The sequence below is a fragment of the Mustela putorius genome, unplaced genomic scaffold, assembly GCF_011764305.1.
Source record: "Mustela putorius furo isolate JIRA1106 unplaced genomic scaffold, ASM1176430v1.1 tig00000594_pilon_pilon_pilon, whole genome shotgun sequence".
Classification (NCBI taxonomy): Eukaryota; Metazoa; Chordata; class Mammalia; order Carnivora; family Mustelidae; genus Mustela; species Mustela putorius.
Window position 1 is genome coordinate 800,691 of NW_025421427.1, and position 26,606 is coordinate 827,296.

The 26,606-nt window shown below is 42.8% G+C and overlaps 1 protein-coding gene across 6 annotated transcripts; it reads right to left on the reverse strand.

The window, feature by feature from the left end:
* Positions 1-903: 903 nt before the first annotated feature.
* Positions 904-25,886, reverse strand: ZNF322 (zinc finger protein 322). Of its 6 annotated transcripts, none has more exons than XM_004778745.3 (4): positions 25,733-25,886; positions 24,637-24,725; positions 10,312-10,386; positions 904-5,253 (listed from the first exon to the last, which is right to left on the reverse strand). In XM_004778745.3, the coding sequence occupies exon 4, from the start codon at positions 5,069-5,071 to the stop codon at positions 3,863-3,865; it is 1,209 nt and encodes a 402-aa protein (XP_004778802.1). In that variant the 5' UTR covers positions 5,072-5,253; positions 10,312-10,386; positions 24,637-24,725; positions 25,733-25,886; the 3' UTR covers positions 904-3,862. The 6 variants fall into 6 exon arrangements, with proteins under 6 accessions (XP_004778802.1, XP_004778798.1, XP_044938182.1 ...); XM_004778741.3 differs by having other exon boundaries at positions 25,589-25,886; XM_045082247.1 differs by lacking the exon at positions 10,312-10,386.
* Between the last annotated feature and the right edge of the window lie 720 nt (positions 25,887-26,606).

Consider the following 26,606-nt stretch of genomic DNA (forward strand, 5'->3'; position numbering starts at 1 on the left):
AGTTGTGCCATTTTCCATTCCCCCTTTTCATCCCTCTTCTGATACATTTCTTTTAAAGCCACTTAAAACCCAGCGACCTCAGCAACCACTTAAAACTCAGTGCCTGGGTGGTCCAGTTGGTTAAAGCTGTTTGCCTTCAGCTCAGGTCATGATCCTGGGGTCCTGGTATGGAGCCCCACATCTGGCTCTCTGTGCTTCTCCCTCTCTCTCTGCTGCTCCCTATGCTTGCTCTGTCAAATAAATAAAATCTGAGGAAAAAAAAGAAAAGAAAAGAAAAAGACCGGGAGAGACCTATTCTGGTTGGCAGAGCAAATGGAGTGGAAGTAAACTTGATAATGGGAGGAGATTTGGAGCCACCATTCTGACCTTACCTCCCATGCTGGGACTCCAGCAGATAAGGTGGTAAGTTGCAGAACCACAGCCATCTGTGGCTTCTAGTGAGAACTGTGAATTCGAAAATTTCCCGGATTTTGAAGATGAAGGTTACTCACACAAAAAACAGATGTTTTTGTTGTTACTGACTTTTAGCCCCAAATATCAGCAGCTCAGGCTATCACTCTCTCCTTGCTATTTTAGGTGATGCAGTGCGGGGGCTCCAAAAGGATCCAATATCCACAGCAGAGCACAGACAATATTCCTTCCAGGTTTCCATTTACTTCTCTGCCCTGGCATCAAAAACTCCTGGAATTCTAAAGACGTTCTAATGGCGATCACCTCTACTGGGCCTAAGGGTCACATGAACATCCACTTTGTTTCACTGAGGTATGACTGAAAAAGTGGAAGCAGAGTGTACACCATAATCATTTATGTATGCACTGTGAAAGGGTTCTTGGCTATCTGCTTTATTCTCATGCAAGTGCAGGAGAAATGCTTGTTCTCAAGAGAGTGGAGACAAAAACGGAGTTTTCCAGAATAAATGTTTATTTAAGAATTAAGGAAAAACAAAAACATTAAAGCATAGGAATACATTGACTGAATACAAGTGTCTTGTTTGGTCTTAAATCTTGAAAAAGTTACTCTAACTACTTACCTGAGGTAGATTTAGGTCGGCACTGTCTCAAGAGAACCTCCATCCATCCCAGAAGTTACCTTCTAGTTTTGGCTACAGGCTCCCAAGTGGTCTCTCCAACCTCAGGTTATGCTCTATGAAGAACACCAACACCTTTTTCCCCATGGCTAAAGCCCTCACACTCGGACCTGTCTCAGAACCCCGACTGTTCTCCATTGGAGGGATGGTCCATCCTTAATTTACTTAAAGACTAGAGACAATGACCAGTAAGATTAGTTGAAAGAAGGGGCAAGTCATTGCCCTACCAACGATACAAACTCTGTCCGCTTCTCCAAGTTCTAATGACTAACAAGTAGCCATAAGGACTAACTTTCGTCACCACCATGCCATATACCCAATACTATTTTAAGTATTACAACCACCAAACATATACTAGTGACAGGCATGACCTGCACCAAAGAGAAACAAATACATCTTGCGTGTTTTAGCACACTGGGCAACTTCTCGTGGTATAAGAGCTATTTTATGAAAATTACTAAAACACAACAGATCAAATAAACTTCCAGCATTTGTTTTCTAAAAAGAAAAAAAAAAAGACCAAAAAAACCCAAGAAAACCCCACCCTAGAACCAGATTCCTTATTATCACTATAAGCTATATCCACTGACCCTAAGATTATCAAGCTCATCAACCAGTCGTTAGGATCAAAGCTTAGAGCCGTACACAGGCAGCAGTTGGCCACCTCCTTAAGTCTGATGCCAACACTCTCTCGAGTGCAGGGATTTGTTAAAATAAACCAGAGAACCCAGACTAGCAAGAGTATTTACTCACCAGTCTATCGCCCCAAATACTGTAGGAATCTTAAGCATTTATATTAAATGTCTTTTAATCTGAGGGAAGAAAAAACCCCTCAGAATTGTCCATCTATAATCACTGGATTAATTATAGTATTTCTAGAGAATGTTACAGATAATCATTAATTATTCTGTTAAATCGGAGATAAGTGCTTATCCTTAAATGTCTGATAAACCTGACCACTCCTTTTCCCTTCTAGCATTCAGAACCCTATGTTCCAAGCCACACAGGTACCTTATGTTGTGGTGACTGCAATCCTTTCCCTGGGAATAAAAAGTATTTTCTTTCCTTGGAAGAACTGAAATAAATGAAAGGCATATCATTATGGGGCTTGATTCACTAAAAACAGCAGGAAAATGGAGTGAAAAGAACGCCAGCTTTGGAATGTGGGATACTCAAAATCACGAAGTTTTAGCTCCTTCATGAGTGACGCATCTTTACGAGTTTTACTTTGTGCCTCCTCAGGCTTAAACCTTTCTTTTGGTTTCCCTTAATCATTCTGCAAGGAGCTGAAGAGCATTTTATCAATGAAAGAGACAAGTTAAAGTTATAAAAATATGGGATGCTAGCTAGCGACATCAGGACACAACTGTTAAACTGAAATCTGCGTTTCTGAGTTTAAAAGAAATGAATCTCTAAAGCTGAAATTTCAAATGCCAGTGATCCTCTCAAAGATGTTTGAGGAAAAGGAAATTTTTGAGGGCAATGCCTTAACTCACACTAAGTAAAACGCTGAGTATTCTCTTTATGAGGCTGGCCCTCCAAAGGGGGAACTTTTGGGAAGAGTTCTGATCTAGGGGAACTACTCCCTAGCTGTTCAGTTCTTTTCACTACCAGTAAAAGATTCCCAGACTACTGTCAACACACTAATCCCCATTCTAGCCAAGAATTAAAAATCGACAAAGGCCGAATCAATATAATCCTTTTCCCCCAATAGGAACACATGCCACACCTTCTATCACAAAGTTACAGTCCTTTTCTTTATTGGATTTCCAAATTTTAAAAAGTGAAAAGTAAAGCAATCATTAAGTGGTTCAGATAAAAGAAAAGCATCTTTACCTGAGTTACCCATCAGGCCTACTGTGACCTGCCCTAGCTCCTCCCAGAACAAGTTTCTGGGTATCTGAACAACGGTTTACATACTGCCTCCACTGAAAGTCACCTCTACCATATGGGTCAACTGTTACCTATTATATGTACACAGTCCACAGCTCGAGCTCTCACTGGCGCAGAATTCTCCACAGAGCACGTTCTTTGGGACCCAATGAGGGAGGAGTTTCTAGCAAGGCTTTTTTCAGATTCAAGGGGGTTTTTCACTAATGTGAGTTCCCCGGTGTACCACGAGAGCTGTTCATTGACAGAAGTTTTTCTCATTCAGAGACCCTGTAAGGTCTTTCCTCAGATTGGGTTTCTTTGGTGCAAACCCAAGGCGGCTCTCCAACTCATGTTTTTGCCACATTCAAGACAAATATACACGTTTTCACCAGTAGGGCTTCTCTGAAGAGTAAGAAAGTCGTAAGAAGCCTTTTACACACTTGCTGGGGTTTCTCCCCATTGTGGGCTTTCTGATGTCCAGTGTGACGTGCATACTGTCCGAAGCTCTGTTGACACTGAGGGCATTTAAGAAGTCCTCTGGTGTGAATTCTCTCGGGATGAGGAGGGCTTGAGCACTGCTAGAAAGCTCTCCCACACTCACTGCATCTGTAAGGTTTCTTACCTGTAGGAATCCCCTTGTGGGTAATCAGATACAAGCTTGGACTAAAGGTTTTTCCCAAGCCTCAGGGCATCTGTTCAGGTTTCTCACTGAAGTGACTGATTTAAGTGTTCTGTGAGGGTCACTCTCTGGGCAAACCATTTCTCGACTTCCCACAGCTGTATTCTCTGGTCCCCACGGAAGTCTGAGCTCTGAGGAAAGTCTGAGATTTGCCCAGAGCTCTTTACTGGGTCCTCTGACATGTTTTAAGTACATTTCTTAGGGTGTTCTAACTTCTGGTCTGTTCAAGACATTTGTGAGGCTTCTGATGCATGGGGAGGACTGAGCTCAAGACCCTTCTCGCCCATATTACAGAGATATGGTTTCTCACCGAGATGGATTGTCTGATGTTGAAGAAGGGCTGAGCTCTGGTGGAAGCTTTTATCACACACACTGTATTTGTAATGCAGCTCCTCGGTCTGCGTTCTCATTTTCTGTTGGGCAACAAAGTCCATGCCCAGGAGGAAGCCGCTCTCGCACGCAGACCACTGATGTGGTTTCTCTTCCATGTGAATTCTTTGATGCACAATGAGGTCTGAGCTACAGCTGAAACTTTTCTCATATTCAAGGCATTTAAAAGTGTGAGTGTGAGTTGCCTGATGCCTGATTAGGTTGGCACTCCGGGTAAAACTTCTCATACATTCCAAGCATTTATACGGCTTCTCACCTGTATGGACTCTCTGGTGTACGATAAGGTCGGATTTCTGGCCAAAGCATTTCTCACAGGCACCACACTTATAGGGCTTCTCCCCAGTATGAACTCTTTTATGAACAATGAAGGCTGAACGGTGTCGGTAACTTTTCTCACACTTATTACATTTGTAGGGCCTTTCGCCAGTATGAGTTCTCTGGTGGCTAATAAGATCTGATTTCCCACTAAAAGCTTTTTCACACTCCAGACACTTAAACGGTTTCTCCCCTGTGTGAGTTCTTCGGTGCCTTATGAGGTTTGTGCTTCGACTGAAGCATTTATCACACTCACTACACAGATACGGTTTCTCGCCTGTATGGCTTCGCTGGTGGACAAGCAGATCAGAGCTCTGACCGAAATTCTTGCCACAAATATCGCATGTATAGAATTTTTTACCTGCATGTGTTCTCTGGTGTCCCGAAAGGGCCAGGTGGTGCCAAAAGCTCTTCTCACATTTGCTACATTTATAAGGTTTCTCGTAATTGTGGATCCTCTGGTGTGAAGTAAGATCTGAGCTTTGGACGAAGGTTTTCTCACACATATCACATCTATAAGGTTTCTCCCCAGTGTGGGATCTCTCACACATAATAAGAGCTAAGTTCTCACAGAAGTTTTGCTCACATGCAAGGCACTGGTATATCTGATCATCTATTTGAGTAATCTCATGCACATGAATAAAAATCTTTCTACCCTTCTGAGGGCATCCATGATAGATTTTCCTCTTCTGAGTTCTCTGATTATATCTCTCTTCTGAAGTGAACATTTTCTATGGCTCTCTCCTAGGGAGTTTTCCACTGGTCTTCTTGACCCATTGTGTTCTTCATAGTTGTTTTCTTGGTAAGAACTTGAAAGACACATCTGTCGTAGGCCTTTCAGTCAGGAGCAGCTCGTCTGTAAACGTTTCCAGCATCATATATGCTGATTCCTTACTTGGTATTTCCAACCCTGTGAGACAAAGAAGTATGATTTATACTCCTGTAACTAAGAAAAGAATGCTCAAAGTTAAAATTACTGCAGGGAAGACAGAAATTCTCCATCAGACTCCATACGTGCACTACTTTTGACAGGGGTTGAAACCAATTAGTTTTCCTCTTTTCTAATAGTAAACTAGTTAGCAACACATGGGAAAAAGACCAGGAAGAGTTATTTCTTTTATGAATGAGCCCGGGTGATCTCAAAACCAGGGCTCTTCCTCTTTCCCTGGCTTCAACTGAGTAATCAAGGCAGGCCTCATAGTTAGTAGGCTTGCTCAAGAGGAAAACCGCCCTCAAGGAACCCTGGAGAAGGCAGCCTTCTCCTCGGAAGGTTTAGAAGGAAAACGGTAATGGTATTAGAATTCCCATGGGGAGAGAGAAGGGCTTCTGTGGCTCCATCATCCTGGCTGTGTGATGTTGGGCAAGTTATTCAACAACTCTTCCCCACCTCGTTTGCTCCTCCGTAAAATGGGATTTATAACAGAAATTATTTCACATTGTTGACCTGAACAGTAAGTTCAGCGCCCTGCATCTCGCAGTAAGTACACGGGGTTAGCTCGCGCGCTATTATGATAAAGTTCTGATCACGTGAGCACAAACCCTCCTCAAAAAGAAAAATTCTGACGACTACAATGAAAGCCGGGCTTCAAACCGCTTTTATACCAGGCTTTTCTTTATACAGTGAAGAGATGTGGGAGAATTTCTCTCCTGTCGAAGGCTTACACAAGTATTAAAGTCCCTGGGATTGAGCATCTTGAAGATATAAGGCCATCTACAGAGGAAGATCTTTCTAACTTAACCGGAATCAGCCCTCTCTGCTCAGGCAGCCCGTGCTCCTCTCCTCCTGGGGAAGCGATGCAGTCATCTGCGAAAGAGTCGGAGACCAAGGAGAGCGAGGGGAGATACAGAGATCTTCCAACTGAGGACCTATTTCCACGGAGCTACTCCAGTAGATGAACTAAAGGCGTCAACAGAAATATGGAAAAGCGGGCGGATGCCGTACACTGGGCTGACTCGAGAGCACAGCACGCGGCGTGAAGTGGGCCTTCCATTTATTAATCGCTCACAATACACCGAAGAAGAAACATCAGAAACGAAAGGAAGAAAAACACCGTTTTCTATGTCCTTCGTGCTTACTCTTCAATGATCATTTCCATGTCTGACCCTCTCTTCACACATTCAAAGCCCTTCTCTGCATTTAAGGAGTAAAAGCTGATGATGGTGCTTCCCATGCTACTGTGGAAATTTAAGCAAACCAAGAACAAAAGAACACAACACACACACTCAAAACAAAAACATGAACCACCACTTCTCGTGCTCCCGCCACATCAACCAGCTTCTTGTGTGTGTGGTCAGGCACTCTTTCCTTCAGAGGGTCAGTCGTTCTGGATGACGGACTGCCTCTGCTCAGTCTGAGGACAAGGGGTTAGTGTCCTTCTGTCAGTGTCCTCGGTTCCATCCCTTTCCTCCAAGAGGACGTCACCCAGCAATTCTACCCTCCCGGTCCCGCGCCCGTTCTTTTCTTCCGGATCACACTAACCAGCAAACTGGCTGTTTCCGCTCTCCTGAAGCAAGAGTACAACCAACGTGAAAACCTCTCTTGCCTGCCTCACCCTCGGGCTGTCACCCCACTTCTCTGTTCCTTTTACAGCAAAATTCCTCAAAATAAATAAATCTGCTCATTGTCTCCGACTCTTGCCTTCTAAGGTTTCCAGAACATCCTCCAACCTCACAATCGTCCTCACCACTCTGCCAAAACTGCTCCTGTTGGAAAGCCCCTAAGCCACCTGCCTCCTGCTTTCCGCTCGGACCCCCTCCCTGCTCTTCTGCTGAGCGCACGCCACTTGCCCTGGCCTCCCTGCTGCTGCTCACACCGGCCGGCTCACCCCCACTTCGGGATCTTTGTACGTGCTGCCTCTCCTGGCTAAGGCACTGTCCCCTCTAGATTTCCAAGGTTCCCTCCCTTGCCTTCCTCAAATCTTTGTCTGGCCATCCTACCTGACGCTGCATCCCAGCTGACCCAACCTACAACACTCCCGTCCTTCCCTGTTTTATTTTTTTCCATAGCACGTCAGCTCCTACAGGGCCGGGATTTTTGTTCATTTCATTTGCAGTTTCCCTAGAACCTGACACACAGTAGGTGCTCAACGCTAGAATGGAAGTCCTTATATGGCATCTATGGACTCCTAAATAACCTAGGAAAACTGTGAAATTGCCTGCAAATGTTATTTGCAGGTCTGTGTACATTCTTCTAGGGACAGAGTCCACTGTTCTCCAACTGTGAGTGTAGGCCTCTAGGTCTCTGTGTATTCATGTGCAAGCAAACACTATGAGAATGAACTGGACATGACCCTTGTAAGTGTGATGGACCACAACTCAAAACAAAGCAGCTATCCAATCAGCATAAGCAACGGCCACCTGAATTCAGTGGAAACAATGAGCCAAAAGGAACCAGAAGATGGATGACTTTCTGTTTCACCAATCTGCTGACTGGCTTTCCAATTTCCATTCAGCAATTTGTAAACTCTCCATGTGTAAGGCACAGAGACAGTTGTTCTAATAAAAAAAAAAGTTATTTGTAAGTATCAAAAGAAATCCCAAGGCTCCAAGTGTCAACTCAACCATGTTCTCATGTTTTGGTTTTAGGGAATGAGAAAAAACTGGATGGGGTCGGAGTAGTTTGAGTCAAGGCATAGACCATCTACAAGAAATGTAATGCTAAAACCACTAAGGAGGGACAAAAATGAGAGAAAATGGGATATACCACTGGAAGAGGAGTAAAGTCCACAGCTCTGAGAAGGGGAAGCAGGTGAGCTAAACAAAAATGACTCATGTTTATGTTAAATACAGTAACTCTACACGCTAGATTTCAAATATTCGATCACACCACCATGATTGATAAAACTACTAAAGAAATTGCATTTTGGGGTCCAAATTACAAGTTCCAGGTGACTCTTGTAGTATCATACAAGAATCCCTTGCCCTCCAAGATCATTTCTCTCTGTTCATTTGATCACGGATACCCTAGGAAGTAAGTGTACACACCTGAGCTGCCAGTGGACCCCTGCTCCCCAGTGAAGCCTCTTAAACATGAGCACATTTCTGTCCTCATGATACCAGAGAGTGAACACTATTCTATGTATTTATCAAGATGCTGGGTCTCCAAGTTCGCCTTGCTGACTCACGTGTCTAGTTCTCAGGGGTTGCCTGCCATGGCGGGCACCCACAGAACACACACCTTGATTACTGAGGAACCATGGGTCTCTGGACCAAGAGTCATTCAAAAGCTACTAACAAAAAAAAGAAAACAAAAAACTGACAACTGTTAAAACAACAGATGATGTACTAAGTACCAAAGTACATTCTGCGGCTATCACAATCAGCCCCCAAAGCCTACAGTGTCATGAAGAACCCAGCAGCGCTTCGAACTCAGTGCCCTGCGTCTGCTCTCGCCTTACTTCCAGTCAAACAGGAGGTGAGCAAAGCAGCTGCCTGCAGCTGAAATCCAGACCAACTCCGCCACTCCTCTGCCCGATCTCAGTTCTGGGCAAATCCATCCTCTCCTAAACCGTAGAGTCACCCTGTAATCTTCTTGCTCACTTGCCACTTGAGCCATCCCCAAATTCATTCATTCATTCATTCATTCTCAAAACCAGAATGCAACCACCTCTCACGGTGTCTCCTGCTGCAACCCTGGTCTGGATCACACTCATTCTCACTTGCATGATAATAAAACCTTCCTAACTGGTTCCCACCAGTTAAGGGCTGAGTGGGTTCTCCTCCAATCTGTATGCTGAAGCCTTAACCCCCACAATCTTGGGATGTTACTGTATTTGGAAACAGGATGATTATTTTTTAAAAATATTTCTTAAGTAATCTCTACACCCAACGTGGGGCTCGAACTCACAACCCTGAGATCCAGAGTCACATGTACTACTGACTGAGCCAGCTGAGACCTCTGAAGACAGGACCTTTATTTTTATTTTTGGAGACAGGACCTTTAAAGGGTATAGTTGTCTAATCCAATCCAATGTGAATGGTCTTGTCCTGAGATCAGGACACAGGTATCAGGGATGGCATGCAGGGGGAAGACCACATGACGACAGAAAGTGGCCATCTGCAAGCCAAGGAGAGATCTCAGAAGAAATCAAACCTGACACTCTGATCTTGAACTTGCAGCCTCCAGGACTGTGAGGAAATAAATCGGCTGTTTAGAGCGCTCAGTCTGTGGCGTTTCACCACGGCAGCCCCAGCACCACTGCCATCCTCCAGTCACCACCCTCTTTACACTCAAACCCTCCACTCTGCTGCCAGTGAACTCCAGTTAAAGTAGGAGAATAGGTTCTCCTCTGCTCCCTTCGGTGGCTTCCCCTCCTCCCTCGCCACCAGGTCCTCACGATGGCCCCAAGACACAAGGGCTGCTCTGCCACCCTGACCGCTGTGCCTCTCATTCACTCTTTCACTGTTCTCCCCGCTCGCTGCGAGGACAGACCCACAATGGCCTTTTGGCTGTCCTTGTTCAAACACTCCCCTTAGGGCCTTTGCCCGTCCTTTCTGGAGTCCCCAGCTTTCTTCCTCCAGGGAAGTGCACAGTTATCTCTTAATTCCCTCAACTATTTCTTCCAAGGTCACTTCTCAAGGACACCTCTCCAGACCACCGGATTCAGAACTGACCTGCCCCCACACCTCAGTGGTCCCTAGCTGGCTCTTCTGCTCGGTTTCCTCCACAGCATTTACTACCTTCTGATACACAGAATAATTTGTTTATTGCCTGAAACACTGCAAGGATGTGTATCTGTTTTGTGTGCTGCTCTTTCTTTAGTACACAGGGCAGCACCAGGCACACAGTTGGTGCTTAATAACCACCTGCTGACTGCACCAGTTGGTTCTTGTCATTCCACTTGCGTCCCTACGATACAGGAAAAGGACCGGATGCCAAAGGCACGGGAGCTGCTCAGTAGCCACTGGCTCGGGTATAGTCGAGGAGACGGAGGGCACAGCTCTGAAGGCCAGAGGAACTGTAGCTTACCCAGAAGCTAACTGGAAGGAACACAGCCTTGACTTCCTGGTCCTAAGAATTTGGTTTCTCAAGGAAGAGCGAGTTCTGTAAGACACAAGAATAAGAAAAGGATAAATAGTTTCACAGGAGCAGATTTAGCCCCAGGTCGTTTCCCCTAAAGAACCTGAAAATGGGTAAACTATTTTCCTTAAAAGAGCAGTTGGGTTTTCTTATATAATCCCTCAAATTCAATTCTAAGGAGGGTGACCGTAGTCTTAAACCTTCCCATAGAACTCTCCAGAAAAGGGCGAACAAAGAACTTCAACGCCATCCGCACCACCTATAGCTTCTCGGGGACCGTAACAACATGGAAGGCAGCGCCACAGTCCTAACTCTCAGGGGAGCCTGCACAGGCCGGGGCGTCCCTCTCCCCGCGGGAGCCCGGGCCGCTCTCGCCTGCGGGGCCGTCGCGGCCACAGAACGCACCTGCGCGCTCAGACCCGCGGCTCGACCGTCGGCAACGGCCCTTGGCTGGAGCGCGCGCAGGGATCGCGTTTCCGGTTATTCACCATCTACGAATCTACGACGGCCGAGGGGACCTCTGCTTCCGCGCCAACAGTTCGGGAGGCGGCCAACGAGGGGCGTAAAGGCGGTTCGCGCACTCAGACTTGTCCGCCCGTTCGTTCCCGCAGCAGCGTGAACCTGCCTTTTCCAGATCGCCGAGCCTTCCGTTCCCTCAAGGCCCTTTTCTGCTACGGACGATCCGAAGCGAGAGGAGCTGCTCAGCCCCAGACAGCGCGCGGGGACACGTGGCGGGGGCCTCCCGCGCAGCCGCAGGGCCAAGCGGCCGTGGTTCCCGGCCCTGGCGCCAGAGCCAGGCGCAGCAGCCACGGGCCATTCTCGGGCTCCCTCACGGGACACCTGGGACACCTGCACAGAACCTAGGGCCGGCTGCTTGAGGACGCTGACAAGTAAACTGCGCGCAGGCCAAGAAGACCAGAATTCAAAGCCCAACGCGAGCGGCGGTGAGGGGCTGCCCCGTGCTTGCTCAGGACGGCGCCCGCCGGACCGCCGCACGGCCTGGAACGAGGAAGTCAGGAACACTAAAGCTTCATTCAACGGGGATTTTTCCAGAAAACCTGTGAGCTTCCCTGGCAATGATTTAAACCTGACTTCAGTGCATAGAAAATGGACTCAAAGATGGAAGAACAAACTCCCTCTGGAAGAGGGACAGGGGACACGGTCAGAGAACAGTTCGGAAGCGGGTAATGACGGCTGCAGCAGTCCGCGCTCCCGGCCCAGCCTGGAAAAGCTGTGAGAACAGGAGCAACACAGCACAGCACAGACCCCAGCGGGCCGGCTCTCGCCGCGGGCTCTGCGGGCTACGACTGAGAGCAAGAACCTGAAAACGGGGGACAGAGGAGGGCTCGAGGCACACCAAACCAACCTAGAGTGTCTGCCAGAAAGAGAAAACCCACTCTGAGTCCCAAAACGTGTTTAAAGTTCTGAGCCGAGCAGGACATCCGAAGGGTCTTAACTCACACAGACTTACAGGCAGTCCTGGAGTGGCAATTCCTCAGGAAAGACAGTAAAAAGGAAGGAAGAGGAGGAACGCTTTGGACTGCACAGTGAAGGAGAAAAGGAGGAGAGAGAAATTTAAGGTCCTTTAAGATGAAGGGAAACTTTTTTTTTAAAAAAAAGGAAAATAAAAAAGGCACAATCCTTGTCCCCACTATCTTAAAAAACATGCCATCTAGTTAAAAAAGAGAAAACAAAAAATCCACAAGACTTTACCAAGGTGTCACCGAATTAGCAGTCTTATTAAACATGTTATGTTCTGATAAAACGGACACAATCCAACTGAACACCGGGAGGAGGAGAGAGAACAACTGAAATAACCGCATCAGCCATTAATGGCAGCAGGGGCTAAGGGATACCACTAAAAACTGAACACCAGACAACTGCTGAGTAAGAAAATGGGACTAAGGCATTACAAAAGATCTATGCTCAAAGGTAGTCATGGTAACAAAAATCAAACATTCTAAAAAAGTTTTTAATGAAAGAGCAATGAAAACACAAGTAGCTGAATAAACAGGACAAATAAAATAACATGATCTATTGAGATAAAACGTATCAAGCGTATCAATTACATGGGAATGGGTTTGGCTCACCTATTCAAATTCTTCTCACTCAGGCTCACAAAGTAGGACCCAACTATATGCTAAATACAAGAGACACTTAAAGATTCAGAGAGACTCAAACTAAAGGGAAGGAAAAAGGAATACAGGCAAATAGAAATAAAAGGTCTTATATTCAAGATATCAGGAAGAGAAGAATTCAGCCTGAAAAACATTAAACATGATAAAGGACATTTTTTAATGTTGAAAGCCATTATCATAATATAGTAACGGTCATGATTTTAAACCAAACCACACAGCACTCACCCTTACAAAGCAAAAGCTACAATAGATAATAAGAAATACAGACAAAAACATTAATAATAAAACATACCACTATCAGTAGAAAGACCTATAAAATATAAGAAAAATAAGTAATGATACAGAAAACCTAGAGAATCTAACCAGTAAATCTTATGATAGCTACTGAAACTTACAACCTAATAATAGGAAGTGAACGTTCTTCTCAAGCACACATGAATCAGTCACAGAATTGTCATATGTTATGGCATAGAAACAGCATCAGTAAATTCCATGAAGTGACATGAAACTAAAAATTCATTAGAATCCCAAATTAAAAAAGCTCCACCTAAATGGGGAAAATAAAACAACTCTTTAGCAAATGGGGAAATGAAACAAAATTTCTAAATATTGATAATTACAACTATTACTGATTATAATCTATGGAATAAACTTAAAGCAGTGATCAAGACTATTCATGGTCTTAAATGATTTTATATCAATAAAAAGAATTTATATCAATAAAAAATTTATATCAATAAAAAGAATAAAAGGAATTAAATGAACAAACTAGATTCTCAGATCAAGGAGCTAAGAAAAAGGTACACCAAAAGAAATTAAGGAAGAAAATGAAAGTAAAAATGGAACTCAGTGAACTAAAGAGAAAACAACCTAATTATAAACCAAAATTCTACTTATTTGGAAAAACTTAAAGAAGTGATACACTACTAGCTAACTTAGTGAGAAAGACAAAGTACAAATTTACAAAAAAGAAAAGGATAAATAAGACATATAAAAAGCCCTACATACAGATAACACATCACTTTGCAGATACCTATACAAATAAATGTGATAACCTATGAACTGTGTTTTTTACCAGACTGTGTTTTTTACCAAAATCACCCCATCCGAGACAGAAAGTTTTAAAACACTAATATGCACAGAATAAACAGAAAGTTGTTAAGGAATCAGCCCACAAAAAGCACTGGATCTAGATCATTTCATAAGGGTATTCTAATAAACTTACAAAGACCAAATAAACCCAGTGCTTCAAAAATGTTTTCCAGAGCACTAAAAATGAAGAAAAACTTCTAGTCTTTTGTGAAATAGTTTAAAGTTGATAACTAAACCTGATGAAGAGTATAAAAATGTTTATAGCCCAGTATTAGTGTGAAAAATACTAATAAAAATCTAAAAGCACATTAAAAAAGTGATGTACCATGACAAAGTAAAAGTTATTCACAGAATGCAAGATCTTTCAATATTAGACAATCCATTAATATAAGATCACATATTAACAGATCTATGTGGAGAAGAATCATAATTATCTTTATAGATGCTGAAGGACCTCACAATAGAAATCAACATCCATTCCTGAGGAAAATAGTCAAGAAAATAGGAATTAATGAATTCTTCCTTTCAAATGATAAAATATATCCTTCAGTCTAAGAGCCAGTACCTAAGTGAGAAAAACTAGTCATTTCTGATAAGATCAGGAACAAGTCAAGAATGACCCAATGACCCCTATCTCTTGTTATTAAACTCTGAACTGAAGTATTAAGCAATGCAATTAGAAAATAAAAATCAATTAGCACTGTAGGAATAGAAAAGAAAGAAAATTATATTTCTTTGGATATAGGAGGGTACAATTAGGAAACCCTAGAGAGAATCAACATTAAAACTGACTCAAAGAAATTCAGTAAGGGAGCAGGATATAAAACTTACATACAGAAATGAATAGCCCTTTTCTGTACACAAATAACAACCAACTATAGTATAGATGGAGAACACTCCTGTACAACAAAAAATATGAAATACTTAAAGATACATTAAACAATAATTATGTAAATTATGTATGTGATTATGTAAAATGAAGAAGAGGAAAACTTCCAGACACTACTGAAAGACAGGCCTCTAGCCTGTTTATTTATAAAGTATTACTGAAACAAGGTAACTCTTATTCATGAATGTATGGCTCATGGCTTCTTTCTCACATGGCAGAGTTAAATAGTTGAACAGAGATCATATGGCCCCCAAAGCCTAAAGTATGTACTTTCTGATCCTTCAGAGAAAAATCAACAATTCCTGAGCTACAGTTATTACTCAAATTCACTTGGAAAAAACAGCATGCAAGAGAAGAAAGGAAACAATGGAAAGAGAGATTTAGGGGTGACTAATAACCCTCTATGACATTAAAATATGCTATAAAACCTCTAATATTAAGGGACGCCTGGGTGGCTCAGTTGGTCGTGATCCCGGCGTCCTGGGATCGAGTCCCACATCGGGCTCCTTGCTCCACGGGGAGCCTGCTTTTCCCTCTGACTCTGCCTGCCACTCTGTCTGCCTGTGCTCGCTCTCGCTCGCTCTCTCTCTGACTAAATAAATTAAAAAAAAAAAAAAAATCTTAAAAAAAAAAACAAACCTCTAATATTAAAAAAATGTGGTCCTGGTACATGAATACATAAAAAGATAAGTGGAATAGAATAGAAAAACCAGAAACAGATACAAACACGTACAGAAATTGAGTATATAGTAAGAGTGATGTCTCAAATCCCCCAGAAAAAAATGAACTTTTTAATAAATGATGTTAGAACATCAGGATAGTAACATGAAAACTGATACAATTTGATCTATACCCCATACCATATACTAAAATCAACTCCACATTGATCAAAGAACTGATTACAAACTGAAACCATATGGTATGAATGAATATACAAATAATATCAGCGTACAGAAAGGTTTTTTGGCTTATGACAAAAGATTGGCTATTTGACTAAAAAACATTTTATGTCTAAAAAGAAAAGAACAGGGGCGCCTGGGTGGCTCAGTGGGTTAAAGCCTCTGCCTTCAGCTCAGGTCATGATCCCAGGGTCCTGCGATCGAGCATCGGGATCTCTGCTCAGCAGGGAGCCTGCTTCCTCCTCTCTCTCTGCCTGCCTCTCTGCCTCCTTGTGATCTCTGTCTGTCAAGTCAATAAAATCTAAAAAAAAAATCTTTAAAAAAAAAAAAAAAAAAGAAAAGAACAAAGTCAAAAGTCAATGGACAAACTGAAAAAAATTTGTAACATATATTTGAGATAAAGAAATAATATATCTACTATAAAAAGAGCTTTTAAAAACGGAGAGAAAACACCAAAAACCTGAGAAAAATAGGCAAAAGACAATACACAAAGATTAAAAAATGTTCCTTAAGCATATAAAAAGATGTCCAATCTCACTCATATTTAGAAAAATTCAAATTAAAAGTACACGAAGTAACTAGGAAGAGAGGAACTTCATCAACTTGATAAAGAATACAAGAAAACTACAGCAAATGTTATACTTAATGGTAACTAGAAGCTTCCTAGCTAAGATGAGGAACAAGGTAAACATATCCCTTTCTACCACTCCTTTTCGATGTCATGCTGGAAGTCTTAGATAACACCATTAAGGAAAGAGGAGGAAATGTAAACTACAAAGAATGGAGAAAAAAATAAAGAACTGTCTTTGCTTACAGATCACATAGATTGTCAGTGTAGAAAATACAAAATTATCAACCAAAAAAGGGGGAACTAATAAACCAGTTATAGCAAGCATGTAGGATACAAAGTTAATATATAAACGGCAATCATCTTCTTCTGTACCAGCAATAAAGGACTGGAATTTCAAGCTAAAAACAATACCATTAGCACTTCTGCAAAATGAAAGTGAAATACTTAGATATAAATCTAACAAGATCTACATGAAAAAAACAAAGAACTCTGATGAAAGAAATAAAAAAGAACTAAATAAATGAACAGAGAGTCTATATTCACAGAAAGGCATACTCTATATTGTCAGGATGACAATTCCTCCTACCTTGGATCTATTGACCAAACTCAATTCCAATCAAAACTCCTGTAGGATATTTTACTGATATTAACACACTGACTCTAAAGTTTGTATGGAGAGCAAAGGACCCAGAATAGCCAGCACAATATTGAACGAGAACAAAACTGGGAGGACCGACATTACTCAACTTTAAGACTTACTACAATGCTACAGTAACCCAGTGTGGTAGTAAAAGAATAAACAAGTAAGTAGAACAGAGTCCACAAATAGACTCACATAAATACAGCCAACTGATCTTTTGACAAAGGAGCAAAGGCAATACAATGCAGAGTCTTTTCAACAAATGGTACTGGAACAACTGGATAGCCACATGCAAAAATATAAAATAAACAAAGACTTTATATCTTTCACAAAAATTAACTCAATATGGACCACAGATTTAAGTATAAAACACAAAGCTATAAAACTCCTACAAGATAACATGGGGGTAAAATAAAGACAGTGATGACTTCTTAGATATAAAGCCAAAGGCAGGCATGATCTATAAAAGAAGTAACAATCTGGATTTTATTAAAGTTAAAAACTTCTGGGGTCCTAGGATCAAACCCCTAGTTGGGTTCCCAGCTTAGCAGGGAGTCTGCTTCTTCCTCTCCCTCTGCCCCTCCCCCATTTGTGTGCAAGCTCTCTCTCAAATAAATACATAAAATCTTAAAAAAAAAAAAAAATTGACCAAAATCCAATACACTAACAATACTAAATTCTAATAAGGATATGAAGCAATGGGAATGCTTACTCATAGCTGGTGGGAATGCAAAATGGTACAGCCACCTTGGAAAGCAGTTTGGTGGTTTCTCACAAAATTAAACTTACTCTTACCATATAATCTAGCAACTGTGCTCCTTGTACTTACCCAAAGGAACTGAAAATGTATGTCCAGGGGCACCTGGGTAGCTCAGTCATTAAGTGTCTGCTTTCAGCTCAGGTCACGATCCCAGGGTTCTGGGATCGAGCCCCACATCGGGCTCCCTGCTCCACGGGAAGCCTGCTTCTCCCTCTCCCACTCCCCCTGCTTGCATTCCCTCTCTCTCTGTCTCTCTCCGTCAAATAAACAAATAAAATCTTAAAATAAAAAAAAAGAAATATATGTCCACACAAAAACCTGCACAAGGATGTTTATAGCAGCTCTATTCATAATTGCCAAGACTTGAAAGCAACTAACATGGCCTTCAGTCAATGAAAAGATAAACAAACTGTGCTACATCCAGGCACTAGAATCTTGCTCAGTGCTGTTAAAATGGACATGTGCTATCTAGCCATGGAAAGACATGGAGAAACTTCATAGCATTTTGGTAAGTGAAAGAAACCAGCCTGAAAAGGCCACAAACTGTCCAATTCCAAGTACATGACATTCTAGAAGAGGCAACTATGAAATCAGTGAGAAAGATCAGTTGTCAGGGGATGGGGGCAGAAGGATGAATAATGAAGTACAGAGGATTTTCAGAGCAGTGAGACTGCCCTGTATGACATGATAAATGGTGACATACATCATTATACATTTGTCAAAACCCACAGAATGTAAAAAACAAAGAATGAACACTAAAGTAAATCATGGCCTTCGGGTGGCAATGATATCTCAATGTAGATTCACCAACTGTAATAAACATAGCACGCTGGGCTGAGATGTTGATAGCTGGGGAGGCTGGGGTGGGTGGGTGAGGGGTGGCAGAGCACATACAGCAACACTATGTACTCGACTCAATTTTGCTGTGAACCTAAAACTACTCTAAATAACAGTCTATTTTTAAAAATGAAATAGTTGAAAAGGGCATGTGAAATACCGTTTCTCACCTATCAAGCTGGCATACGTTGAAAAGTATGACAACACATTTTGTTGTCAAAACCATGGGGAAACAGACACTCTCATATGTTGCTAGAGGAAAAGCCAATTAGTACAACTCTCTGGAGAGGAATCTGACATCTAATAAAACTAGATATGCATTTATATCTGACTCAGAATCCTACTTCTAGAAATTTACTGTGAAGATATACCTCCAACAATATAAAAATTTAAAGTATAAAGTTATTCGCTGTAGCAATGTTTTACTTTAAAAATATTTAAAACTTAAATGTGTGCCCATATGTAAGAAAGTGGTTGGACAGACTTGGTATATGCACATATAATGGAGAACTATGAAGCTGTTAAAGAATGAAGAAAACTTTTATGAATTGATGTGGAGTGATTTTCAGGACATATTGTAAATTTTATAAAACAATGGTATAAAAAAGTATCTACATTTTGTGCAAGAATGAAGTAGAAATAAAAAACTACACATGTCGGGCTCTCTGCTGAGAGAGCTTCCCCCTCTCTCTCTCTGCCTGCCTCTCCATCTACTTGTGATTTCTCTCTCTCTCTGCCTGCCTCTCTCTCTCTCTCTCTCTCTCTGCCTGCCTCTCCATCTACTTGTGATTTCTCTCTGTCAAATAAATAAATAAAATCTTAAAAAAAAAAAAAAACTACACATGTATCTGTGGGAGCTTGTGTGGCATGTTTCAGCTCAGGTCATGATGTCAGGGTCATGAGACAGAGGCCCGTATTGGGCTTCATGCTGAGTGTGGAGTCCGCTTGGGGTTCTCTCTCTTTCTCTGCTTCTGCCCTTTCCTCTGAGTGCTCTCTCTAAAAAGGTAAAAGAAACTAATGAACGTCATCATCATCACAAAGTAGGTGAAATGGGAATAAAAGGACAGGAAAAGAGAATTGATGTACACAGGTGCAGGGAGGGAGTCACCCCTCTAGGACTATACATTTTTGTAACACACACATTTTTGCTTTTAGAACTGTTACATTTCACATATTCAATAACTAAATAGACAAGATACTAGAGAGAAATGTTAAAAAGCAATACAAACAAAACCAAATCTGTTTCAAATGAATAACACCCGGAAGGGGGAAAAAACCAACAAACTCAAATAGTACTTAAATACAGTATTAGGACTACAAAAACTCAAGCTAAAGATAAAAAGAACTATGAACAATCACTGAATTCTCATTAGAAGCAGTGGTGGTAAAGATAAACTACTTAGGGGCGCCTGGGTGGCTCAGTGGGTTGGCGCCTCTGCCTTCGGCTCAGGTCATGGTCCCAGGGTCCTGGGATGGAGCCCCGCATCAGGCTCTCTGCTCAGCAGGGAGCCTGCTTCCTCTCTCTGCCTGCTTCTCTGCCTACTTGTGATCTCCGTCTGTCAAATAAATAAATAAAATCTTTAAAAAAAAAAAGATAAACTACTTAATGTACACCCTAGGACTACACAAGTAAGTAAATATACTAGGAGTAAAATGGCACACAGATTTCTCACTGTCGGAGAAGGGAGTTATAAACATAGAAAAGGGAATGGCAAGAATGAACTCTGTAGTGTTTAACTGGAATTAGAAGTATCTGTATGAGGCCACGGTTTTACAGTATATATAGAAAAAACAAATGCATGTATGTGTCAAAGTGTGTTTTTATTTTTCCAGTAAGGTCTGCTGAAAGGTCGTAAGAAGAATGAAATCCTAGCAGTAACGAGCATACCACACACTCAGGTCTTGGTCTCTAAACACTATTCTCCATTGAAAGCTATCAGGGCTCCTAGGAGAAATGGCTGATTCAGGGTTTAGAAAGTACAATATGATCCCAGAACATTTTGTTGTGCCAGAGGATAACAAGTGCTCAAAAAGGAGTGACAATGTGCCAAGGACCCAGAAGCCAGGCCGAAGGGGCTGCTACATTACAGATCTGGAACAAACAGAGTATCAAGATAAATAGTAACTGTAATAAGTTAATAACACAGTAAGAATCCATGAATCTATACCGATCAAAAAAAAAAATGAATAAAGATGGAGAAGGAAGTTTTTCTTCTATTAAAAAAGTCAACAATAAAATGTAGAAGAAATGATGGAATTTTAAAAAATCACCATGTCCAATCAAAAGAAGAATATTTGTTTCAGGTAAAAATCTAGTGGGTGAGAAGTTTATGAGATCAGGATATTTACAGAGTCTGAAAATATCTCCCTACTAAATATTTAATAATTAGAGACAAGAAGACTAACTTCACAGTACAGAAACCTGGAAGTTGGGACGCCTGGGTGGCTCAGTCAGGTAAGCGGCTGCCTTCGGCTCAGGTCATAATCCCAGGGTCCTGGGATCGAGTCCCGCACCAGGCTCCTTGCTTGGTGGGGAGCCTGCTTCTCTCTCTCCCTTTGCCTGCCACTTTGCCTGCATGTGCTCTCTATCTCTCTGTCAAATAAATAAATAAATAAAAATCTTAAAACAAACAAACCAAAAAAACCTGGAAGTCATCACCTTAACCAAGTGATCAAAGTTACCATTACCAGTGACATGATGTTAATTTGCCTAACAGAATGTAAAGAATAGGACAGTACATCACCTCTGTGCCATCTTGCCAAAAATGTATAACCTGAACCTAATTACGAGGAAACATCAGGCAAACCCAAATTGAGGGAAATTCTGCTAAATACACGGTCTAACCTCTTAAAGGGGTAAAATAAAAAGTCAATGGGGCGCCTGGGTGGCTCAGCCTATTAAGCATCTGCCTTCGGCTCATGCCGTGGTACCAACGGTCCTCAGATAGAGTTACACATCAGGCTCCCTGCTCAGTGGGAAGTCTGCTTCTCTTTCCCTCTGCCTCTCTCCCTGCTTGTGCCCTCTCTCTTGCAAATAAATGATTTTTTAAAAGATTTTTATTTATTTATTTGACAGAGAGAGAAAAATCCCAAGTAGGCAGAGAGGCAGGCAGAGAGAGAGGGGGAAGCAGGCGCCCCGCCAAGCAGGAAGCCCGATGCGGGGCTCGGTCTCAGGATCCTGAGATCATGACCTGAGCTGAAGGCAAAGGCTTAACCCACTGAGCCACCCAGGTACCCCTCAAATAAATAAATCTTTAAAAAGGGGGGGGGCACCTGGGTGGCTCAGTGGGTTAAGCCGCTGCCTTTGGCTTGGGTCATGATCTCAGGGTCCTGGGATCAAATCCCACATCAGGCTCTCTGCTCAGCAGGGAGCCTGCTTCGTTCTCTCTCTCTCTGCCTGCCTCTCTACTTGTGACCTCTCTCGGTCAAATAAATAAATAAATTAAAAAAAAAAAAGTCAGGGTTATGAAAGACAAAGTCTGAGGATATATATTCCACGAAGAAGAAAACAAGACATTTAAATGAAATGGGGAATATGGATTGATGTTGGCCAACAAAAATCGGTTTTTTCCTTTTCTTTTCTGAAAAGGACACTTGTGAAAGAACTGGCTCAATCTGAATTAGATAATAGTATTATATGAGTGTTAATTTCCTGACTTTGATAGCTATAATAAGAGAACTGCCTTGTTTTTAGAATATAAACTGTGGTGTATTTTAAGACAGGCATTCTTAATTGGTGTTCTAGGAAGAATGAAGCCCTATAGAAAATGATTTAAGTAACTATTTTTTCAATTCTTCCAAGAATGGTATGTAGCTAGGAGCAGTGTACCTGCATAGGAGAGAAGTTAATTCATTACATACTTCAGGACTTTAGGGCTTAATTCTCTTAAGGCTTTAGGACTTAGTATGTCGTAAGACTTTAGGGCTTAGTTCTCTCATAGTCTGAGAAGAATCATATCTATAACCTGCTCTCAAAAGGTTCAGAGGAAAACGTGTATACGCATAGGTATGTGTATACAGAGATACACAGAATCATAAAGCGAATATAGTAAAACGTTAACATTTAGAACCATGGGCAAAGGGTATTGAATATCCCTTGTACTATTCTGCAACTTCTTCCTAAGTCTGAAATTATTTCAAAAATAAAAGCTATTTTAGTTTCTTTTTAAAGAGCATGGTAGCTGAGAGTCGATATATTATGCTAGTTAAAACTAAATGTGCAAATTCTAGAATCAGATTATGGTTCAAATTCCCACTATGCTCCTCGGTAACTGTAAGAACTTGGGTAAATTACTTAACTTCCTTCAGCTTCAATTTCCCCTTTGAAAAAATAGGTAAGATACTATTACATGCCTCATGGAGCTGCCACAAGAACTTAGATGTCACCACCAAAGGACTCAGCTCAGTGCCTATGTCTCAACACTCAATAAATGATAGGTTCTATTGTTTTCTGAATTCCTTCTTCACACACACAGAAGCCCTGTTTATCGAGTCCCTCCTCTGCACCTACCTCTTCGTTAAAGCCTTGTTCAAAATCCATAAAAAATAATCAACTAAATCATAAACAATGTGATTACTCAGCCAGTTAATGATGAATGAATATGGAGATTATGCAAAAACTAGAAAAACATTTATGGAGAAACAGGAGGAGGAAAAGGAAGAAGTCAGAATCACACTTAAGTGAAAATATGCAGGCATATGGACAAATAGCAAGTATAAGCTGGTGGGTTTATGAAAGCTTTGTCTTTTAAAATGTGTGTTACCGCTCAGGTCAAAAGGAAAGCAGCATGGAAATTAAGGATTCTGAGATTGATCAGAGCTTGGTAAATGAAATCACAGTACTCTCTAAAGTCATCAGCTCAGGGTATCATATTTGCCCTCAGGAGCCAAAAAATTGTGGGGCACCAAGAAGAAAAAAATTAAACAATTTAGGAAATGATTTTCTTATCCTAAGTCTTTTAGATGTCAGCACCAAGAATAGACAAGAGTCTGGTTGTCAAATCTTAAAGTAGACTGTGACACTTCCCCAGTTCAAGATATTGTAACTGTTTCCTATCAGACTCAGAATAAAACCCAGTTCTCACTGTTTCATATAATGTGGCACCTCCACCTATCTTTAGCCTCACGAGCCACCTCAGAACTTTTGCACTTGATCCTTCTGCCTGGAATGTTCTTCCCCCAGGTAGATGGCTTCTTTATTCGATCCAAGTTTCTGCCTTAAAATTAATTCCTCAGGGTGCCTGGGTGGCTCAGTGGGTTAAGCCTCTGCCTTCAGCTCAGGTCATGAACTCAGGGTCCTGGGATCAAGCCCCGCATTAGGCTCTCTGCTCAGTGGGGAGCCTGCTTCCCTTCCTATCCCTCTGTCTGCCTGTGATCTCTGTCAAATAAATAAATTAAAAAAAAAATAATTCCTCAAAAGGAGGCACACCCTGACTACTTAATGTAAAACAGCTGTGCCCTCTTATCCTATTGCATTTCTCTTCATAGCTTCTCACCCTCCAACATTGTGGCATATATTTTATATCTATTAATTTGTTTCTCTCTCCTACTAGAATATAACTTCCATTATTAGGACTTACTCTTTTGTTCACTGCAATATCCCTAGACTCTAGAATATGTTTGTTGAATGAACGAAGAATAAGAATAAATACCGCAGCAAAATAAAGGACCACCATACTCCTTAGAGCCTCCCATAGCAATGCAACAATTAGGCCAGTAGCCCTGGCTGGTCCCCCAGAGGACCCTCCTCTAACAGGTTTCTCCTACCTCATCTTAGGAAGAGACTGCTTCTCTCTTCCATGGCTAGGGTCAGAGTGTGCAGAATATGCAAGCACAAGCAGAGAAGCTGAGTATAGAACTTCAAAGCTCAAGTTTATTCCTATAGTTAAAGGGTGTATGGGACCAGGAAAGTCAATAAAGCACTAATTTAAAAAATAGCTAATGCTTACTGTGTCAGACCTGAGGTGAGGCATTACCTCATTTACCTTTCATTGACTGCATGGATTACCTCCTTGAGTCTTCCCAAGAACTTTGTAAAATAGTATTAATACCAATATTTGCACTAACAGAAAACCTGATGCTTATGGCAATTAAATAATTACCCAAGAACTCGCAGCTAGTAAGTAGCACAGCCAAAATTTAAATTTCAATTTCCTAACTACAGAGCCTAAGCAGTGGGCATACTGCCTTTTTCTGGATGCAACTCAATCAAGAAGCAATTATTACAAGCCTATGTGACTATGTATGTTGGAAAGGAGTAGAAAATACACTCACATTGGTAGAATAGGATCCAGTTTTATCACTCTGCTATCTCAATAGGTAAGAAAGAATCAATTCCTTTTTCATTTTATCTTCTCCCAATCCTTCTGGTCCTCCCCCAGTACTCCCTCCCCTCACCTGCTCCAAAATCCACTTTATATGGAAACATACAGCCTGGTATGCCACTTACCATAACAATGAAGACTCAAGGCTGTCTTCCTTTTGGCCTCAAAAGGTCTCAAGTCCATGAGTATTCATAACACTCAATTCTTCCCTTTCCTAGAGGAAAAATCAGTAATGTCGAAATCTATAATTTTTTTTTATGAAATTTTTATTTTTTCTGGAGCTGGACGTCTAAATGTTGGTCCCATTTACTCCCCAGTCTGGTTGGCGTCCTTCAAGCACATCTTCCCTCTTCCTACATTTGCTTAGGTACTGTTTCTCCTGCAAGAAGTAGCAGCTACCGGGAGCCACCACTTCCTTCCCAACCAGCACTAGACAAAACATCAAGAATCCTTCTGGATAACGACTAACTTCAATTTCTTAAGAAAGCCCTGAGTCCTGTTTTACTTGTTTAGACTTTTCTTCCTGCTGATTGTTTTTTGTTTGCATTATCGCAACTTCTAAGGTCAAGGACCCATTCTTCTACCACTATACACCCCAAGACGGAGTTGGTAAGCGTGTACAGTACAATATTATATATAATGCAGTTTTCTAAACCATAGTTATGAATTGATTAACAATCTTCTGTATATAGATTTGAGTACGACATAATTAATTTCTGTCTTAAAGATGGGGGGGGGGCTTCATTCAATGTCCTTGGGTTTTCCCCATTATGAGAGATATGGATCGCTTAGAAAAGTGCCGGGTAATGTTTACTATTATTCTCTCCGAGAACAGCCGTACTGAGCTGCTCTTCTTTCAACTTTTCATTGACTGCCTCCCGGTGCGCCGTCAGGGGGGTCGCGGACCCCGCTCGGCGGCGAGCGCCAGGGGCTTCTGTGCCCTTGTGCAGGCCGGGGGGCCAGGAAGAGCGGGGGGGGGGGTGTTGGTTCTGGTGCCGCCGCGCCCCTCCTCCTTCCCCTCCCCCGGGCCCCGCGGCCGCGGCCGCGCCCCTCCCAGGCCCCGCGGGCCGCGCTTACCCCGGCGGCCGCCGGCACCGCCCCTCCGCCTGGGACCGCACTTCCGGTTAGTCTCGGGACACTCGGGTTTGGGTTTTCCGGCGGCCGCAGGCTTCGCGGCGGTGGACCTCAGGGCCCACCTTCGGGAAAAAAAGGAAAGCAAACCTGGGGGGCCGACGAGAGCCAGGAGCTCTCCCTTTGCGCGGCTCGGGAGGGGAGTTGGGGCCAGGCCGCCCAGGGAGCGCTTTAAGGGCCGACAAGGCTGGCTGCGCGAGTCCTTTCAGCCAGGCTGGGAAGCGGCCGGCGCAGCCCCGCCTCCGCGAGTCACATGACCACCCCTGCTTCGCAGGCTGGGGCGCCCCGCCCCCGGCCTCTGGGCCAATGGAGGCTGAGCCCTTGTGACGGGGTGGGGCCCTGGGGCGCCTGCGCTCCTGGCCTCCGGCGTTGCGGGGCGGGGCGGAGCGGGCGGGGGACGGGGGAGTCTGCGGGGTCCTGGGCTGAGGGTTGGACTCCACTGGCACTTGGTCTGAGAAGAAACAACGTTGTTTAGATGACAGGGTCTGACTCTGCTCTTTCCTCAAAGCCGTTAAAGGAGGAGTAGAGTCAGAAGTCGCCTCACGAAGACGAGTGCCGACCCTGAGAGAAACACCCCGAAGGATCCGGGGGAAGTGGAGGATCCCGAAGCGCAGCGGAAGCGCTCGGTCACGATGTGGCCCGCGAGACGGATGGGATGCTTTACCCGGGGTGGTGGTGGCCGAGTGTAGACGGAGGCAGCTGCCGCGGAGGCTACGACTGCTGTGACACCGCGAGGGTCCCCAGTCCCGATTTCGGGCGGGAGTCCACGAAGAGTAATCACTGTTTGGGTTGGAGCAGAAATGGGATTCCCTTCAGAGTCAAGTATCTGTGGAGATCTGTTTAACCTGCTCAGTTGTTCAGTGAACAAAAGTTTTTAAAAAGCCCTCAGACAGCGAAGAGGAAGGATGAATACTAAGAAAGTAAAGGACCAAAGCCTCGGAAACGCAGCCAGGGACTTCGATTG

Bases quoted from the DNA above. Each gene is read 5' to 3' on its own strand.
- ZNF322 (XM_045082247.1), bottom strand. From the start codon at position 5,071: ATGTTCACTTCAGAAGAGAGATATAATCAGAGAACTCAGAAGAGGAAA.